We start from the raw sequence: 21,838 nt of genomic DNA, 5'->3' as shown, positions 1-21,838 counted from the left end.
TTCATTCACGAGGCAGAGAGGGAGAAGGAGAGGGAGATGGGAGGTAGGAAGAGGGTTTGGTGATAGGTAACTCACAGTGTGGAGGGAGGCAGCAGGTTCGTGATACACTGGTATCGGAGCCTGTAACAATGAAGCACACAATGCAGGTGACATGAAGGTGTGAATTAGAAGGGTATGACATGACAGAAGAAAGGGAAACTGTTGAATGGAGTGTGTGGGGACAGTTGGATAGTGGAGGTTTTGGCCACGAAGGTTGCAGGAGCGAATGATGTGTTGCGAGGGTGATTCCCATTAGCATAGTTCAGAAAAAGTAATGGTGGAGGGGAGGATCCAGATGGCACTGGTTGCAAAGCATCCATTATATCTAGTATGTTGTGTCCAGCTGCATGTTATGCTGCAGGGTGATCATGTTAGTTGTTGGCCATAGTTTGGCAGTAGCCATTCATTCTGGTGGACAGTTGGTTTGTTGTCATACAGACATAAAACACTGTGCAGTGATTGCAGAAGAGTTGGTATATGACATGCTTGCTTTCACATGTGGCCCGCTCTGATGGGATAGGGTAAGTCTGTGGCAGGACTGGAGTAGGAAGTGATGATGGTGAGGGTTGGAATGAATGGGTCTTGCACGGGGTCTTCCATAAGAATATGACCCTTGTGGGAAGGGGTTTGGAGTGGGAGTGGGGTATAGGGATGGGCTAGGAAGCTATGTCAGTTGGGTGGGTGATAGAAGGCCACTCTAGACATGGTGGGAGGATGTCCCTCATTTCCATGTACTATGATAGATAAGGCACTGGTGAAGAATATTGTTCACATAATTCCAAAATTTTTTGTCCTCTGGTGGCCAGTCCATACGGGAGTGACTTTTTGGTGTGGAAGGGGTGACAGCTGTCAAAATGCAGCTGGGTTTTAATATGGGCAAAGGTACGGATGGAGTCATCAGAGAGGTGGAGGCCAACATCCAGAAAGGAGGCACGTTGGGTTGAGGAAGACCATGCGAAGCAGGTGAAAGAGAAGGTATCGAGGTCATGGAGGAATGAGGATAGGGTGTCTTGGCCCTGAGTCCAGATCATGTGGGAGGCTACACTTTATTCAATTGACTGGAGGTGTTGGTTAACAAGAGCTGAAATTCTTTTGGTAGGAGCACATTAACCAGCTACCACGGGGCATCCAGGATTATTCGGTTTGTTGATTTTGGGTAGCATGTAGAAGGTGTGTGCGTGCGTGTGTGTGTGTGTGTGTGTGTGTGTGTGAATGGAATGTTGTTAGGGTGAAGAGGGAGATGGACTCAGGGGAGAGGTTCTGGGATGGACCAAAGCATTGGAGGTTAAGTTGTAGTTCTGTGATGGTATCATTATGGAGGATTTTGCAGGGGGAAGCCTTCTGTCAGGTACCCACTGCAATTCATCATGGCAGTGGTGGAGCCCTTGTATCCAGAGAGGATGGTTAGATCACGATCTATGTTGGGATTATGAATAGCTGTCCTTTCTTCTGTTGAGAGGTTAGTGTTCTCAGAAGGGGACTTGAGGAAGGATGGTGAGACCAAATTGGTGTTAAAAGTGACCAAGGAATGATTCAGTGGGGTGGGGGGTTCGTAGTTGGATGGTGATATGAACTGGGAAAGGCAAGGTTAAATGTTAGGATTAGCTTGGCTTTGGTTGGTGGGATTGGCAGCAAAGAAGTGTTTCTACTGTAGGGGATGGTAGAAGGAGCATAGGTCTTTAGCAAGTGCAACATGGTTAAACTTGGGTGTAGAGCAGAATGTAAAGCCTTTGGACAAGACAAACTTCTATGACTGAGGTTTTTTGGTGGAAAGTAACAGCAGTGTTTTGGGTTTGTTCGGGTTATGAGTTTTGTGGAGTGTTGGTAAGAGAGTTTTAGAGGACATGGAAAATTGTGAAGATCAGCTAGGTAGGGTCTGGGCACTGAAATGGTTGACAAGGGGGTTCACTGTGGGCAGGATACATGTTGATGGATAGTGATGCTTCAAGGTGGGAGAAAGGACAGCCATACATCATCTCAAAACAAACTCTGACCTATCATTCTTCCTGCAGATAAAGTCTCTGCCACTGTTGCGATGAATCGCACTGACTACCTGACAGAAGGCTTCTGCCAACTGTTAACTCCCTATCCCAACCACAACCCACACTCCATCTTCTAAATGCTACCCAAAATCCGTAAACCCAACAATCCTGGACACCACATTGAAGCTGGTTATTGTGCTCCCACATAAAGAATTTCTGTTCTTGTTCACCAATACCTCCAACCAACTGCCCGAAGCCTAGTCTTCACATCAAAGAAACTAAACATTTCCTTCACCGACTCCCCACCATACTCACACTTCTTTTACCACCTGGACCCCTACTCTTCGCTGTTGATGCCACATCCCTATACACCAACACCCCTTACACTCTTGGCCTTGCCGCAATCTAACGCTACCTCTCCCACACCTTTCAGATTCAAACATACTACCTCATTAGTTGTACATCTTACAAATTATTTCCTTGAACACAACCACTTCTCCTTTGAGGGGAAGGTATATAAACAAATCGATGAAGCACAGCCCTGGACATCAGCATTGCACCCTCCTATGCCGAAGTTTTATGGGCCATCTATAGAAAACCTTCCCAGCTTCTCAAAATGGGAGAGCCCTTGGGTTCAAGTTCACTGATGATATCTTCATGATCTGGACTTAAAGCCAAGACACCTTATGCTCATTTCTCCATAACAACACCCTGTTCCCCATCCACTTCACCTGGTCTCTCTCAACCCAACATGCAACCTTTCTGAATGATGACTTCCACATCTAACGGCTGCATTCACCTCTCTCCCCATATTAAAATCCTACCTGCATTTTGACAGCTGTCATCCCACTAACACCAAATATCACTCCCAGATAGCCTGGCCACTTGAGGACATTGTATTCACATCAATGAGAATTTGCATGCTCGGTATGCTGAAGCTAATGAAGGACTTCACATGCAGGCACCCCCCCCCCCCCCCCCCTCCAACACAGTTCGCAAACAGTTTATCCATGCCATATCCTCACACATACCTAATACTCCCACCACCTCTAAGAAAAAATTAAAAAAAAGGGTCCCCATCATCACACCATATCACCCTGGACTAGAGAAATTTAAGCATGTCCTTTGTCAGGGCTTTGATTATCTATCAAGCCTGGAAATGAGTCATCCTACGCAAGATCTCTGACACCCCTCCAAAAGTGGTATTCCATCATCCTCCTAACCCTTGCAACATACTGGTCCACCCCTCTGACGCTCCCACTTCCAACCCCTTGTCACAGGGATCAAATCCCTATGGAGTACCTAGTTACAAGACTTGCCCTATCCATCACTCCAAACTTCCTACTCCAGTCCTGTCATACACTTATTCTATCCCATCGGAGGCAGGGTCATATATGAAAGTAACCATTTTATATACCAACTCCGCTGCAACCACTGTACAGCTCTCCATGTCCACATGACAACCAATGAGCTATCCATCGGAATGAATGCCCACTGCCAAACTGTGGCCAAGAACAACACTGACCACCCTGTGGCACATCATCTTCATCATGCTTCACGCTTCAAATTGCTGGTTGATAATTACTAGGTTCTTCACGTTCTGTTGCCAGTACCCACCCGTTACGCATTCAGCACATACAACTGTCACCCCTGCATCCTGCATTTTTGTCCAGCAAACCTGCTGCCTCCCTTTGAGCCACTAGCTACCCATCCCCAACACAACTTCCTGCCTCCCACCTCTCTCTCCGTCTACCAGCTCCACCCGACACAACCCATATACTGAAATGCAATCCCATCTTTGTGTTGCCTACCAGTCAACCAGTACAACGAAGGAGCACAGTCTCTCTCTCTCTCTCTCTTTCATTCCCCCCCCCCCCCCCTACTGCTCTTGGCCTTGCTGCAATCTAACACTGCCTTTCCCACATTCTTCAGATTCAAACATACTACCTCATTTTGTGTGTGTGTGTGTGTGTGTGTGTGTGTGTGTGTGTGGGGGGGGGGGGGTTGCACTTGTATGTACTGTAGCTCATCCAGGGTGTATACGTGGACAAGGAAAACAAATTCCCCAATTTTTCCCAGATTTCCCGGATGAAAATACACTTTTTCCGTGTTAAGTGACAGTATACTCTTCCTCGGCACTGTAAAACTCATCAGGCCTATGGTTTTATATGCAGGAGTGGAATTTTCCAGCACTTTAGGAAACGAGACTCAAGAGTCCCGAAAACACGTTTTGAAAGACCTTTGATGTGCAGCAACATGTGCGCTGCATATTTTCGTATTACGAAGGTATAAATTTGAATTACACCAAACACCGCATGTTACTTTCCGAAACATTGAAATCGAGATTGCGATGCGCTTTTGTAAGACAGTCATAGCTTCTGTCACATGATCTCGCCAGCTGACGGCAGCATAGGACACATGATGATGTGAGCCAATAGCAAGATCACTCTTAAGTAACGCGAACACACAAATAAGAAAAGTTAATGGTGTAAATTAATATACATTCACATATAATACTGGTCTCGAAGAATAATAAGATGGAAGAAAAGTTAAGCTTCCACATATAATGTTGATCTTTTTTGCGTGTGTTACAGTTTAAGATACATCACACAAATGTGCCAGTAAAATGACGTAAATGTCTGATCTTTTGGGCTGGAAATTCTTCTAAATGGTCGTCCTCAAAGAGTTGATTTTTAAATGAGAGACAAACGCTTTGTGATTTAAGAAATTCATCATACATTCTCACACATAGTTTATCTTGCATAAAAAGGAAATCTGCTTTGAATGCAACGCTTTTCAAACCACCATTCGCAATATTTTCCCGCGACCTGTTAGAATTAGGTTCGTTTCAGCAGTTGCAAGAGAACGCCAAATAACAGGCATCACCGCGCTTGCGCAGCTACGATGACGCAGGAAGCCCATATGTTCGTACATGTAAAACATTAAAAGATCTTACGTATGGCATTAAAGAAACAATACATAAGATGATACGTCAAGAGCGTCGAAATTTCGTGAACCATACTAAAACGGATAATTCGTATGTACATTTTCTTGGAGTACCAGTACTGTATTATCTCATGTTTGGTTCTTTATTATGGCATAATGCCATATGTGCACTTGAAATGCAGCGAACAGTTGAAACTAGCCAATAGTGTGAAATTAAACGCTTCGTTTCAAATAAACTGATTGCCTCAGCAGAAAAGATTTAATAAAAGCCAAATCTCTTTAGCAAACCGGCAAAAATAACTTCATTGTTCTGTCAGGAAGGTGGAAATAAAATCTGAAACTAATAACACATTTTAGCCTTCCGTAATTATGCGGACGAATTTTAATTCACTTGATAGCTCCCGGCCACAAAAATCCGTTTTGTTATCATTTAACGTGAGAGCCATAAACGAAGAGGAAACAACAAAATCACTGAACGTAAACACAGGTCACGTGGACGCTGCCCACCTCCCCACCACAACTCAAGACTGCTCTGTGCATCATCCCCAGATTTACTATATTTCCGAACCGAAGCAATATTAAGCAGTGGCGCCCAGCCACACTTCTGGAACCAGAAGCGGGAGAAGGTACAACTCATACGCGACTCAACTGTGCATGCTCAAGAGCCCGCCCGCAACAGCTCAAACGAATCTAATTTAAACAGTTGTCACGTCACGTTCATCGGAGGCAGTTTGTTGTTATACACCTTTGCATAGTCTTCCTAAAGCCTTTGACACACTTTGCTGTTGGCAGACGCTTGTATGAGCACTGTTTTGTTTTTGTATACGGTGCATTTCCTTTGCAACTTAAGTTTTATCTTCGTTTTCTTTTTTCTCTCGTTCATGTTTTGTTGCTGCAGTATTATTCTGCAGTAGCGGGATACAGTAATATCCTTTGTTAGAGTATTGGTTCTTACCATTCAGAATCACAAAAATTTAACTGAAAGCTAAAACAATGAAAAATTCCCGGAATTCTAAACAATTCCCGGGTTTTTCCCAGTTTTCTCCCGGATGAAAAAATTCCCGGGTTTTTCCCGGATCTCCCAGGTCATATACACCCTGTCATCAAAGGATTAAGTTCAAAAGTTTTCTTTATGTTTCGTGGGTGCTTGTTGATGACGCAACACCTCTGCTATTCTGCGAGTGCTCTACTTTACTCCCAAATTATTTTTACATTCTGCTAGAACTCTCCACACTATACTTCTTAATTGTGTTAATCAAGGGGAAAAAATTACCTTCGTTGACACAATATTACATTAATTGAGAAAACAGGCAACTCCTTGCAGTGGGTGCAAATAGAATTGTCAAGGAAGTTTACAATTGGTCTATACCCAATGAAGTTACACTGGACATAAAGAAAACAAATACCATGAATTTTGTGTTGAAGACAGAAAGCAACATTGTTAAATTAGATGTAGATGGTACCTCTGCAGATTGTGTAGTAAATGTGGAATTTCTAGGTATGAATATTTATTCTTGGTTGATGTAGTGTCACACACAAAGATACTTGCAAACAGAATTTCAGCAGCATGTTATGCACTTACGGATTCTGTCGTCATTAAGTAACAGTCAGTATCTTAGTTGCATACTATCCATGAGTATGCTCAGTTCTTATCTTTGAATAAGTGCTCATTGTAATCTGCTCAAAGCATTGGGGATTAAAGCTACACCATGTGAATTCATTTAACAATCAGTAAAGCATATTAAAGATTACCTCGATAATTACTGGACAAACAGCTCTGTTCATGACCATGGAACAAAATATCTGGACTGAACTTAAATTTACCAAGACACAATAAACATAAAACTCAAAACAGAATTTTCTCTTGAAGCACAAGATTTTGCAATTCATTCCCCAAGCAGATTTAAGAGATGTCTAAATCAACCTTATTTAAGATGTTGTCAATGAGTACTTATAAATCAATTCATTCTACGAGGGCATACTGAAAAACAATTCCCCTGAATTTTTCATCCTGTTCTCAAGATCGGTTGTGGTATTACATGTCATGCATATCGTTAGGTCAACTTTCCCACTTCACTGATACAAGTTAAATCCTCGGGGGCTAGAGGGATCTGAATTTTAGTCTGTAAAATGGCGGTGTTTAATGTAACTATGTCAGTGTGTAAGAAACAAAGTACTGCAATCGAGCAAAGAAACAGTGTTGCTAACCTCATCATAGGTGACAGCCTCATCGTATGTGACAAAGCTGGAAAGTAGATTGTATAAGGCAATCAATGAGATTCAGCAGAATTGGGCTCATGAACTTGTCACAGAACATCACTGGATAACACACACAAAGCTTTTAGGCATGACTGGCATAACAAAAGTGCATGTACAGGTCATAATCGCAGAAATGGAGTACAGAAAAGTGCGTACAAGATAGGTGTCTCGAACGCTCAATCCCAACATGAAACAGAGGAGATTGGACATCTGTCAACAACTTCTTTTGCATTTTGAGCCTTCAGGTGATGGGTTCAACATTGTGACAGGTGATAAAAGCTGGTGTCACCATTTTGATTCCAAGAACAAGAAAGCTTCAATGGAGTTCCACCACAAAGAATCACCTACACCAAAAAAATTCAAGACCATGCTATTATCACGCAAAATCAAGCTCACAGTGTTCTGGGATTTCAAGGTGTGGTGCATACAGAAGTCATGCCTAAAGGCACCACAATAAATTCTAAGGTACTGCAAGACCATCAGAAAACTGAAAGCACAAATTCAAAGAGTTCGTTCACATATGGGACGCCCTCTCCTTCAGAATGACAATCCAAGACCATGCAAGAGCGCTGCGATATCTGCACTAATCCAAAGTCCTGGGCTGACTGGCATCGATCATCCTCCGTACAGTCCCAACATGGCACAAAGCGATTTTCATTTGTTTCCAAAACTTACAGAACACCTTCAAGGAACTTCACTTTGTTAAAGACGAAGCAATGCAAGCAGAGGTGAGGTTGTGGCTCTGTCAACAAAGTCAAACATTCTACAGTGACATTAACAACAAACTGGTATCACATTGGATGTTTTTGTCCCCACGGTCATAATGTTGAGAAATAAATATGTAGGCATGAAGAATAAAGATGTTGAATGTTAGTAAAGTTTGTTTTACTTAAAAAGCTTAAACGGCTGCAAATAAAAAATTCAGATGCATTACTTTTCAGCAGAGCGTCATGAACAGTGAAGATTACTTAGATAACACAGAGCAGAAGTTTAAATTGAAAAATAATGCAAGTAAACAACAACAACACCACATCTCTGACAATTTACATCACACTTTTGTACTACAATGTCTTCTTTTTTTCCTTTCTGGCAAAGTCACTCAATCTATACTGGATAAGTTACTCTAAATCTCCACAAACAATATTACAAACATCTTATACTCTTTCTGAGCTCAACATTTCATTCATGTTGGAGGGATATCAACTCAACTTTTCATGCAAGCATATTGGAAGTTGCAGTAACAAAATAAAGGACATCACTGTAGCCGAGGTCCTGATGTCAACTGTTTGTGCATGTAGCATCGCATTTTGAAATAATATATACAGAGGCTGTCCCAGAAGGAATGGTCAATATTCAGAGATACAACAGGACCACTCATTTGCAGCAAAAAACATCATATGTACATATGTCCTACTCCAAATAGTTTTCGATACCAAACATATTTAATCGACATTTGTTTTGGGGCTAGTGGTGCAGATGTGTGTGTTTTAGTCACCCAATCTTTTAAACATTTTATTCTTGCCTGAACTACCTTTCTGCTTTCAGCCTCTTTGCTTGGTGTGTCTTTCTGCCAGTGAACATGCAGTTGTTGATGATGTGTTGCAAATGAAATGGTGTGAGGGATGAGAGAGTATCAGAGAGAAGCAATGGTTAACAGTGTTTGTACACATACTGGCTAAAATGCAGCAAATCTACACTAATGAAGGATATGCAGATATGGTGTATGTTTATAGCTTCTGTGATGTTAGTGCTCCTGCTGCTGCCGCCGAAGAATGCCGTCAGTGCTTTCTTACACGCCGAATTCCTATCAGAGTTTTCAGCACATTACGTGAAACAAGATACTCTTTCAAGTTCCCATTTTCCTTCTGAACATGTAGTTCAAGAACATGTGCAATAGCATCACGTTGTTGAAATGGTGCAGTGCAGTCCTCCTGATTTGCAGGACTAGTTACACAAGATTGAACAGATAGTTAACTGTGACCTTATAATAGGAAACATCCTGACATTAGTTTGAAGTAATTTATGGAAACCATGGAAAACAACCAAAATCAAGATGGTTATATAGAAATTGGAACCTTCACCATCACGGATACAAGGCCAGTCTGTTTAAAATAGTACAACATAATTTGGATTACCCGTTGTGTAGAATACTGTTTTGTGAAGAAGTTATTTAATAATTGGCCTATAAGTTTCAAAACTTGTGTAAAGAAACAAGACTATCCACATCCAAAATTTTCTTCCTCAGCCTAGAAACAGTAGAATTTCAGTGCCACCCATGGATTATGGCTAGATCTTATATCTCTCATAACCTCAGGGGACCCTGATGCAGTTTGGAATTCCTGTGTGATGGCCTGGATAGATGTCTACCTATTACACATTACGATCCTCTTCAACTGTCGGCGGTCTCTGTCAGTCAACAGGCGAGTTCGGCCTGTACACTTTTGTGCTGTACGTGTCCCTTCTAGTTTCCACTTCAATATCACATTGGAAACAGTGGAGCTATGGATGTTTAGGAGTGTGAAAATCTCGTGTACAGACATATGACGCAAGTGACACCCAATCACCTGACCACGTTCGAAGTCCATGAGTTCCGCGAAGCACCCCATTCTGCTCTCTCATGGTGTCTAGTCACTACAGAGGTCGCTGATATGGAGTACTGGCAGCATGTGGCACCACAATGCACCTAATATGAAAAACATATGTTTTTGGGGTGTCCGGATACTTTCGATCACATAGAGAGAGAGAGTGTGTGTGTGTGTGTGTGTGTGTGTGTGTGTGTGTGTGTGTGTGTGTGTGTTTGTGTGTGTTTTTCACTACCACTACCTACTACAGCCAAAGATCCAGTAAACCCTATATTTTATCAAAAGCACTGAACCTCACAATTAGTGAAAATAAATTAGCTCTGCCAAAAAGTGGATACCAGAAACACAAGCTGTAGAAAAACAGAATAGTCATGAGACTGATGCCTGCCTGAAATACTTTTATCCTCCAGCACCACTCCTTTCAGATCTCTTCAGATTGGAACTTAGTCTCTTACAATGTCCACTTCTTTTATCACTGCTACCTATGCCAACCATTCTTCCTTCCCCTTTCCTCCCTTGTTCCCTCTCAAAACAACAAAATGAATAAGCGGAAAGAAAATTTAGAGCTAGGACTACATCAGCTGAAACTGTACTCTACCTTCTTAAGTTCCTCTTGAAAAGCCTCACTGCTTTCAATAAACTTCTTCTTCTTAGCTTCAAACTTCTCTTCAATTTGTTGAAGTTCTGCCTCTAATTTTTTCTAGAACAGATGTATCACATCAGATAACTATATGAAAATAAGAAGACAGATTCTATGGAGTATTCACACATACCTGGTGCATTGTTAAGGACTGAACCTGTCGTTTTAGGACTTGCATGCGAGCTGTAGTGACAACAGAGCGTACATCAGGTACAACAGCATCAGAAAAAATTTCATTTATTAAGCGATGATTCCTAAGGTAGCGTGCATATGCTACATGTTTGACTGAGTACCCATCATCTTGATCTAAAAGAAAGAGAGAACAGATGTTTCAGAATTTTCTTGTCTATACCTGATGAAACACTAATCATTTTATTTCTGATCAATGTAAAGCAACAAAAAATTTAAAGCAAATGAGTGAAAACTAAAACAGCATTATAAATAATACATCAAAATGAAGGTAGGAGGACTAGTGGTTGTAACAATAAATAGATGAATATACATGGTCCAGTCACATTACTGTGACCACCGCCTTTGTCTGAAGTCAATGTGCAATAAACACACACAGATGTCAGATGGCAGCACTAGCAGTTTATAACAAGTCACCCTCCTCTAACATTATGCTTTTTTTTTTTTGTATGTGCGGTTGGATATGGGTGTGTGTACGAGTGTATACCTGTCCTTTTTTCCCCCTAAGGTAAGTCTTTCTGCTCACGGGATTGGAATGACTCCTTACCATCTCCCTTAAAACCCACATCCTTTCGTCTTTCCCTCGCCTTCCCTCTTTCCTGATGAAGCAACCGTTGGTTGCGAAAGCTTGGATTTTGTGTGTATGTTTGTTCGTTTGTTTGTCTATCGACCTGCCAGCGCTTTCGTTTGGTAAGTCACATCATCTTTGTTTTTAGATATATTTTTTTTTATATATATAGAGATAACTGATACCATGTATGTTATTGATTCTTGCACTGGAAGAATTCATACGATTTTGTATACGATGTATCATATTTCAGGCTAAAATGTATAAGAAAAGAAATTAATGTGTTACAATCAATATGTACTAACAGTTAAAATTGCTCTCGTTTTAAAAATAATTGAAATTACAAAATTTGTGACATACTTAAAATTCACATTATTAATTGCACAATCTAATGCTAATTATTAAACAGTGCTGTCTTTATCATAATGCAGAAGTGGAGCAATTACCTAAAGTCAAAATGGCATGATTATTGGTTTTTGGCCTAAGAGTGAAAGCATTTCCGAACTGGCTAAGTTTGGAAATAGTTTTTGTGCCACCATGGTTAAAGCGTGCCGTGGATGGCAAAATGGCACTAACCAAAACCAGTGCTGAAGCACCTGTGGTGCACCACATGCCATAGATGATGGGTGAACAACAACAGCTGCACAGATATGTATGGCCAAATAGACCTGCAACTGTTGAGCAACTGATCGCTCAGACAAACCAAGGGGCAACAGTGTCTTCTCAATGCCCATTCAGTGGTTGCTGCTGTATTTGGACTTCCACAGAATGCACCTGGTTTATGCACCCACGTTGACTTCCGTTCGCCGATGATGGAAGCCGGAATTTGCACATCAATATCACAACTACACAGCACTGTGTGGCAACAGGTGGTTTTTTCCCAATGAATCACATTTACTGCTCCATCGGACGAATAGTCACTGATGTGTACAACGTGAAACGTGTGAAAGCAAACACCCAGCAACAGGAGGGAGCATTATGGTCTGGGGAGTGTTTTTGTGGCATTCTCTTTGTGATCTCATCATTCTGATCAGCAAAAGAGATCAACAAAAGTATGCATCTATACTTGGAGATCATGACCATACCTACATACAGTTTCTTTTTTCTCGGCATGGCAGTATCTACCAGCAGCACATGGCAACATGTCACACAGCTCGCAGTGTACATGCATGGTTCGAAAAACACCCAGGTTGAGTTTACTGTACTATTCTGGCCACTAAGCTCCCCAGATTTAAACCCTATCAAAAATCTGTGGGGGCCACATCAATTGGGGTGTTCGCGCTATGGATACTCAATCGCCAAACATAGCACAGCTAGCCACAGCACTGGAGTTGGCATGGCTCCAGATCCCTGTTATTACCTTCCAGAACTTCACGGACTCTCTTCTCGCAGCAGTCCATACTAAATGGTGGTCATGCAGGTTTCTGATTGGCAGTCGCATCGATGTGACTGGACAGCGTATTTCTTACACAGTTTCTCTTGTATCTGAGCATTCAATAAATACCATAGCACCATTTAGACCCAACCTGGCATGTCAAGATTCATCCAATGCGTGCACTTACTAAATTTGTGAGTTTATGCAAACACAATTAGCTAATAGTTGCCACTTCTGCATTTTAGCTGTGATAAGATCTCTCCTTTGACCTCGCAAGGTGGTGCAAAACATACTGTATGTTCTTGATGATTTATAACTTACTGCCATCAACAGGAAAAGTAGTAAAAAGGTACCGTGTCTAACTTTATCAATTTAGCTCTTTTTGGCTGTACTGAAATACAAAATAATCATATTTCTGTAATCATGATTTTAAGATTAACAAAATATTACAATAATTTTTTCCCATGTTACTGAAACTCATCACAAGCAGAAATAGTATTCCAGTACATAGCTGACCAGGAACCATTGTTGTCTGCTGCAATTTCTATATTTTCATTGTCAGTCTTCTCGGCAATGCAGTACGTTATAGACATGTCTTCTAAATATCCAGATTTTGCTGAAGCAATTGATGATATACAGTCAATCAAATGCATTATCAATCAGAAATGCTGCAAAGAAATATGGAATTCCATGAACTACCTTGACAAATGGGAAAATGGGAAAACACGGAAAAATGTTTGGGTAATAGCAAAACATTATCCTTACAAAAGTGGACAGAATGCAAAACTGTTCAGAAACAAATTTCCTGGAGAAGAGTGGGTGGACAGTTTCATTCATTAAAATGTCATGCTGTCAATGAGAATTTCCAGAAACATCTCTGCTATGAGAGCAAAAGTATCAGTTTTAAACAGTCGGTAACAATTTATTTTATGTTGTATGAAGGAATTTTTATTTTCTCCGTTTGGAATTATTACTTATATTTTTTTTTTTCAGATTGACACAGAACTATTTTGCACAGCTTGAAGAGACTCTAGAGGGTTATCACAGCCTCCTAACATTCTAGATCATGATGAAACCAATCTAGCTGAAGAACCTGGTAGAAAAGTTTGTATTTTCAAGCCACGAACCAAGTATCCAGAGAGAAGAATGAACTCTTCTAAATCAGCAACCACTATCAAGCTTGCTGGTGTAGCCAATGTCAAAGGCCTGCCAGCATTTAGAAATTCGAACAGCTGTGGGATACCTGGACACAAGGAGGGCCTTCAAGAACCAGATATATGGAGTGAAAGCAGTGCTGGAAGACAATATGTCTTCTCATTTTTCATTAGAGGTGCTGAAAATGTGTAAGAAGCACAAAATGAAATATACCTCCCTCTGAATGCCACAAATTTGCCGCAACCTCTAGACATGGCATTTTACAGACCTTTAAAATTGGATAGAGATCAATATTGACAAAATGGCACCAGAAAGCAAACAGAAGACAGACTTCAGTTCCAAAAGACATTTTCCCTGCTCCTCTTAGCAGATACCATCAATCTAGATGCAGCTGCCAACTTAAAGTCTGGATTCTGAGCCTGTGCAATTTCCCATTTGAATAAAAAAAAGTGCTTAATAAACTATTATTATGACAGTCTGGTATGGCAGTGTCTCCAGAATCTCTGTCCGCACTGGCACTGCTACAATGAACCATAAAATTGTTCCAATGCATGACGTAAAAAATCACCAGGTGTCCGAAAAAGGCAAAGAAACATGGAAACTGGGCCAAGAAGAAGTGTTCCTGGTGCCAGTACTGAAGGCAGAAAATCTCATCCAAATGAAGAAATCTCTCATCCAGTGTCAACTGTGAAACAAAGAAATGTGGAAATATGTAAGATAATGCAGATGAGAAAGAAGAACAAACCTGTAATGTTCGGATACACTATTACTGTTGTCCTGCTAGCCAACTTGTTTAAATATCTGGACGTAATGTTGCAAAGTGATATGAAATGGAACAAGCATGTGAGAACTGTGGTAGGAAAGGCAAATGATCGACTTTGGTTTACTGAGAGGATTTTAGGTAACTGGTTCACCTGTAAAAGGAGACTGCATATAGAACACTGGCATGACCTATTCTTGAGTACTGCTTCAGTTTTTGGGATCTGTAACAGATCAAATTGAAGAAAGACATCAAAGCAATTCAGAAGTGAGCTGCTAGATTCGTTACCAGTAGGTCTGAACAACACGTAAATGTCACGGAGACGAAGATGCTTCAGGAACTGAAATGCGAATTCCTGTAGGGAAGGTGATGCTCCTTTCAAGAAACACTATTTTGAAGCTGACTGCCAAATGATTCCACTGTCGCCAACATACATTGCGTGTAAGAACCACGAAAATAAGATACAAGAAATCGGGGCTCATATGGAGGCGACATATGGACAGTCATTTTTTCCCTTGCTCTATTTGCGAGTGGAACAGGGGAGGAAATGACTAACAGTGGTACAGAGTACCCTCCACGACACACCGCATGCTGGCTTGCGGAGTGTCATGTAGATGTAGATGTAGATGTAGAAGCAGAAGAGAAGTCATGGAAACTAACACAAAAATAAAATAGTCAGAATGTCAGGAGCCTAGTGAGGGGGATGAAGACAGGCGGTAATCCACTAAAGATTCATCATATGATTGGGTGAAGAGGAAGTAACAATTTTTATGACCCTTTCAGATTCCTGTTCAAATATCCTGAGACAGCGGATGTGAGTCTTGTTGACTATGATCAAATAGAAAGACAACTTCAGATTCTGTTTCTTTGGAGAGCAAAAGGAAGTTTTAAAATTTGTTGCAAATTTCCACAGCTATGATATTAACTAGGAGCTCACATGGAGGTAAACCATATTTACTATATTTTTAGGGCCATTGTATTAATTATTTCAGTAAAAACTTTGATAATATTGTGTGTAAGTTGACAATATTTTACGTCTGAGAATTGAATAAATTTAAATTCATGAGCATGAATGTTTATAATGTATGCTCTTAAAACGTCTTGCGGTCCACATATTCCGATCCTAAAATTCGTATTTAAAAAATTAGGAAATAAATAAACACAAATAAATAACAATATAATCCAATAGGGATGCCAATATCGATTGGAATGTGTGTGAATATTCATAAAGTGGTAGTCAACTTAACACTGAATCCTGGGGTGAATCAACTGGTGCTTAAAATGTTTCCTCAGTGACCGTAGAAGATAATAAAAAGAAAATGACAGGAAACAGTCCTTTTGTTGTGAGCTACAAGATACTATTTTCAGAGAAAATGGAGACCACTTTGTCTTTCAAGTAGCGTCAAAAATACGAACAAAGCGATTAACTCTAGAAGACCTGGTGGTACAGAATTTTCTTACATTTGCAATACTATGGATGGGCATCTAACAGTGATACACCTCTGTGATTTGTTTAATTGTAACTATTTGTCTGTGTGATTTACTCTTGTAATTTTAAACTTTCCACAAACAGCCATTGATGAAATTCCCTGTGATTCACAGCCAAAGAATAACACACACATATGTGAAGAGATCATTTGTGACACCAACTGAAGTAATATCTGTAGCTAAGAACCACTTGATTAAATTACTGCTAGAACTCTCGACAATCATGAACTGCTAAACAATTTAGGCCAAGAAAAACATGTTGGCATTTCAGAAAATTAATCATACAGTTTTGCTTTAAAACCCACAGAGATGACAGCACACTTATGCTCTGGCAATACCACAATTTTGCCATGAATTGATTTTTCATGGACGTTAATTCCTCCTAAAAGTTAAAACTCAAAATCAAGGAAAAAAATTTTCCCAAATCTAAGCCGCACCTGAAATTTGAGACTCGAAGTTCAAGGGGAGACGAAAGTTTTAGACCGCACCTCCAAATCGAAACAAAGTTGGTCCATTGTAACATGAGACACAACTGAGGTTGAATGGATGAAGATACAGCTACAGTAGTTTGGTTCGAGTCTTAAGATTAACAGTTAAGCCTTACCAAGTAGCCATTGCTATGTGTCAGGTGCTCCGTCCATATTTATACAGGTACCCTTCCTTTTTCATGTGCTTTATCTGGTTTGAATCAATTGCTTATTTTACTTTGATCTGATAAGAGCTGTTCCCTTTGTTATAGGTGTTTACGTCACTCTATGCTGAAAATGCATTATTGTACTGTGTCACGCATTGTTTGTCACTTTCTGATAATGAGTGTTTACAACCTGTCGTCGCTCGTGGCATGGGTTGCTTTTGTGTGCGCTACTGCGGATTACAATTTAAAAAAAGATAGGAATTGTCTCATAAGCAAAACAATGGCAAGAGACTGCTATTTGTTGTTACTTACACTGCTGCTTTCTTTGATAATGATCAACAAGAACCAAATAATAGACAGCGTATGATAGAAGATGTACTGAACGAGAGTTTAGCAAAAATTTTTCTCCATTTGAAAATCTTTGCAGGCGCCTCTTTATTACATTACATTCTGAATTAGATTCATCTTAGATTTAAAAATCTAGTCAGTTGCCGTGCTTCATTTCTGACTGTGTCACTATTCACCTTAAGAATAATACGAATATAAACATGACACGATATGTATATTCTTCCGCTTTTGCTGTTGTCTCACTCTAGTTTCGTAGTTTATTGGGCACACAGGATTTAAATGCGATAGCAGCAAACACAAAAGAATACATGGCATAATGTTTACATTCTTCTACCTTTTCTTTTAATTTATATACTGACGCAGAGGTTTTGGCGCCAGTATTTATCTTTGTGCCAGGAAAGCATGCCTGTGTAGCGCTACATATATTCGATGGCAGAAGTTAGTTGTGGCGGCACCTACCAACATTTTTCAGAACTTCCGCTTGCTTTACACTCGATTCTAAGCCACAGGCGGTTTTTTGGATTACAAAAACTGGAAAAAAGTGCGGCTTTGATTCAAGTAAATATGGTACTAGTCGGCAAGCAAGGAAATACACATGATAAATACACAATGTGTGGGTTCTAGTATTAAATGTAGATAAGTATTCTCGGGAGAAGAGAGAGCAGTGGAACATGCAAACTGCACTCTAACACTCTTACTCCAAAAAGTTTGGCAATAATTTATACCAAATCACACTAAAGAAAAATGTGTATTTCATTAGCATGGAATGCTTTCAACTTCTTTAGTATGCCCAAATGTGATACAAATCTGTGAGAGTTTTAATACACCACCACCACCACCACCACCACCACCACCACAACAACAACAACAACAACAACAACACTGAGTTCATTACTAAATTATTTGTCTAGGAACAGCAGTGCCTACTGCGACACATGCATGAGGGCTTTCAAAAACTAAGGTGACTTCAAATTGCACAGGCAATGTACATTTGACTATTGATCTTTTTTTTTGTTATGTTGGTACACACCTCCTGAACATATGTTCACAGTTTCAAGTGTACAACATACTTCGTTTGTTTTAGACAGTTAGAAAGATCAGATGTGTTTTAGTGTACTCTGCTATTTTTGATTATTATTAAAAAAACTGGAGCAAAGAATTTGCATCAAATTTTGTGCGAAGAATGGAATCAAGTACTCCAAAACACCTGAAATGTTGACAATGGCATATGGTGAGTTTGCTCAAAAATAAAAAGGAGAGAGAGAGAGAGAGAGAGAGAGAGAGAGAGAGAGAGAGAGAGAGAGAGAGTTTACAAGGGGTCAAGCTCTTCCAAGATGGCCGAGAAGATGCAAATGACAAACCTTGCTCTGAACATACCAGCACATCAACAACAGATAATAATGTCGAAGCTGTGAAAAAAATTGTTTTGGAAAATAGTCGAATTAGTGTAGGAGAAGTTGCTGAGGATGTTGGCATATCGGTCAGCTCATGTCATGCAATTTTTTCAGACGTTTTGGGCACAAAATGTTTGTCAGCGAACTTTGTTCCAAAACTTCTCAACTTTAATAAAAAGAAACATCCTATGATCATTGCTCAGGAGCTTTTCAATGACGTCAATAATGATCCTGATTTGCTCAAAATGGTCATAACTGGTGATGAAACATGAGTTTATGGTTATCATGTCGAAACCAAAGACCAGTTGTCCCAATGGAAGCATCCAAGAGAGCCAAGACTGAAACAGCATGCCAAGTTCGATCAAATGTCAAAAGTTTTGCTCACTGTTTTTTTCAATTACCATGGCGTAGTGCATCATGAATTTTTGCCTCAAGGTTTTACGGTCAATAATGAGTATTACCCTGAAGTTCCGCACCGCTCGCGAGAAGCAATATGCAAAAAAAGTCAGGAATTGTGGAAAAACAATTCACGACTTTTGCGCCTGCTTATTCATCATTGCTTGAGAGAGATTTTTTGGCCAAAAACAACACGACAATCATGCCTCAGACACCATATTCACCAAATCTGGCCCCGTTACTTGTTTCTGTTCCCAAAACTGAAGAGACCTGTGAAAGGACAAAGATTTTCAGTGATTTATGAAATAAAAACTGCGCCGCTGGAAGTACTCAAGACTGTATCAAAAAGTGCTCATGAGAAGTGTTTCGAGGATTGAAAGAAGCGTTGGCACAAGTGTACTGTATCTGAGGGGGATTACTTTCAAGGGGACAACATGAATATTGATGAATAAATAAATATTTTTTTTATTAAAATATAAAGTCACCTTACTTTTTGAATACACCTCGTATGTTTCATATGGTGAAACATCAGGAAGAAGTTTCTTGCTTATAAATTAATTTAACTGAATAACCAAAAATTTTAACTTATCTGATAACTGGGTGTTAGGCAAAAGCCGTTAAATGTACTTAGAGCAATATTCAGGTGAACAACTCCCTGTGTAACATCGTATTTCTATATTTCTTCCATGTATCAGGTGCAAATGCTTACATTAGAATGAATGAAATAATAATAATAATTATTATTATTATTATTATTATTATTATTATTATTATTATTATTATTATTATTATTATTATTATTATACCACAATAATTATTATTTTTTAACAATAATAATGTCAATAATGATAAACACTACCATCCCAAGTGATAGCAGGATCGACGAGGAAGAACTTAAACTTGCTTTATTACATGACTTGAAAATCAAACGACAGCAATTCCGGTGCAAAACAGTGGAAGTGTCCCATTGGTTTGATACACTGGGAGCTGTGTTGATCTTAGTGGACACTTGAAAATGACTGGCATGGATAAAATATCCATTTGCCAACTACAAAAAGCCTCTTTACTGGAATTTGCACGAATTATCCGCTGATACACCACACAGTCTTAGACATTAGGGAAGTGGCCAAATAGTGATAAAATATGAAAACCAGCATACTGAACTCATTTGCTGCACTTACTGTAGTATAATAATAATAATAATAATAATAATAATAATAATAATAATACTCTGATGAAGGACTCATCCGAAAGCTGGTAATGTTCTGTCTTATGTATGTACCTGTCAATGACTCAGTACCTGAATTGCTCTGCGAGTTGTTGCCATCCCTCCTTAAATTACCTATGAAAATATTGGTGTTACAGATGACCCTCATGAAGACCAATAACAATTAGAAAAATCTTCATGCAAATAAACTGTGTCAGTTATCTCTATAATTCCAGTTTTCCATGAAATAGTATCATCTATCTGAACTATAGTCAGATCCACGAATGATGGCAGTTCATGCAGGTCGAGACAAGGATGGGGAATGCAATGTTGCCGGTTCCAAGCGACAGTTGAGGTACACGCATACGCGTGCTTTGCACTTTATGTAAGTGTGCATCCTGCAACTTATTATGTCTCTATAATTCCAGTTTTCCATGAAATAGTATCATCTATCTGAACTATAGTCAGATCCACGAATGATGGCAGTTCATGCAGGTCGAGACAAGGATGGGGAATGCAATGTTGCCGGTTCCAAGCGACAGTTGAGGTACACGCATACGCGTGCTTTGCACTTTATGTAAGTGTGCATCCTGCAACTTATTATGTCTCTCACTTGCTTGTGTAGAATTTGTCGCTTACTGTCACCATCAGCCATGACAACTCACAACAAATGGGGTAACAATTCACTAAATAACTCACTGTCATCATGTTAAATAGTCACACTGCATACAACACTCACAGCACAGCACTCAGAACACTGCTGTATGGTCATTGGCTGTCGTAGAATGTGTGACGTAGGTGCGCAGAATAATCCTAAACTTGACCACCATCGTTCGTGACAGCAACTATAGCTAGAAATGCCATCAGATTGACACTTAATGAGAGTTTATACAAATTCTGAAATATAATACAGTTGAAAATAATCAGTTTTGGAAAGTATAACTGGATAGATAAAAAATGTACTCAACCAACTGATGGTAGGAGAAAATACAAAAGTTAAAGAAATGTCAAGTTTTATACCAATGGCTCCTTATTCTGGCACATGGATCGAAGGGGATGAACAGGAGTGAAAGAGAAGGACTGGCAAGGTTTACAAAATGGGAAGGGTTACAGAAACATTACACGTAACTCCAGGTCAGGGGACGCTTGCTGATGACACTCGCCTTACTCGAGATTCATGTGACTTTTCCGTAACTCTGATTTCCTAAACCTCGACAGTTCTTTTATCTTCATCCCTCTTCTTTTCCCTTAACCCTTCTGCCAGGAGCAGCAGCAGCCACTGGTTTTGAAACCTTGTAAATTTCCTTAACTTTTGTGTGTGTTTTCTCTTGACCCTATCCAATTATATTTTTTAAAAATATTGTTGGATGTTTGTTGAAGCACAGGGGTTGTAGAAGCACTAGGCAAAGCAAAATGTTCCAAATGTTAAAAAATGTTCCAAATGTTAAAAAATGTTCCAAATAACAAAACTTTTTTTTTTTTTTCAGATCCTTTCGACACTGTTACCCATTCCTGATAAAATTCTTCATCCAATAATTATTTTAAACATTTCCGCTCAATTCATAAATAAGATGATTAAAAAATCAAGGAAGATAATCAAAATATCTTGGATCATCACAATGGATGAACTTGAACAATATCAGTTCTATAATATACCTTCTTCATCTTCTGCTGGTTGAATATCAATGCGCCTGTCAGCGGCAGTTTGTTTTGCCTGCCCGCCTGGCGTTCGTTCATGTGTTTCTCTTTCTTCTGCTGCTTGCTGGGCTGCAATTACATAACAAAATATTTTGTTCATTGCCAGTTACAAAATATAGGTTTACTAATTTAACCATTTAAAGATATACCTGCTTAAGATGCAAGACGGGAAAAACAC

At 39.7% G+C, this 21,838-nt stretch overlaps 1 protein-coding gene across 4 annotated transcripts in view; it reads right to left on the bottom strand.

Moving 5' to 3' along the window:
• LOC124804600 (RNA polymerase II degradation factor 1) overlaps nucleotides 1-21,838 on the bottom strand; it is a 101,183-nt gene that overhangs the window by 13,423 nt on the left and 65,922 nt on the right. For all 4 annotated transcript variants that reach the window (XM_047264793.1, XM_047264792.1, XM_047264794.1 and 1 more), the window contains 3 exons: nucleotides 21,619-21,729; nucleotides 10,582-10,754; nucleotides 10,407-10,508 (listed from right to left, as the gene is read on the bottom strand). In XM_047264793.1, coding sequence (XP_047120749.1) covers nucleotides 10,407-10,508; nucleotides 10,582-10,754; nucleotides 21,619-21,729 — 386 coding nt within the window. The remainder of the gene's footprint in view (nucleotides 1-10,406; nucleotides 10,509-10,581; nucleotides 10,755-21,618; nucleotides 21,730-21,838) is intronic.

This window comes from Schistocerca piceifrons, chromosome 7 (assembly GCF_021461385.2).
Source record: "Schistocerca piceifrons isolate TAMUIC-IGC-003096 chromosome 7, iqSchPice1.1, whole genome shotgun sequence".
NCBI lineage: Eukaryota > Metazoa > Arthropoda > Insecta > Orthoptera > Acrididae > Schistocerca > Schistocerca piceifrons.
This window is presented reverse-complemented; position numbering and strand designations above follow the sequence as displayed.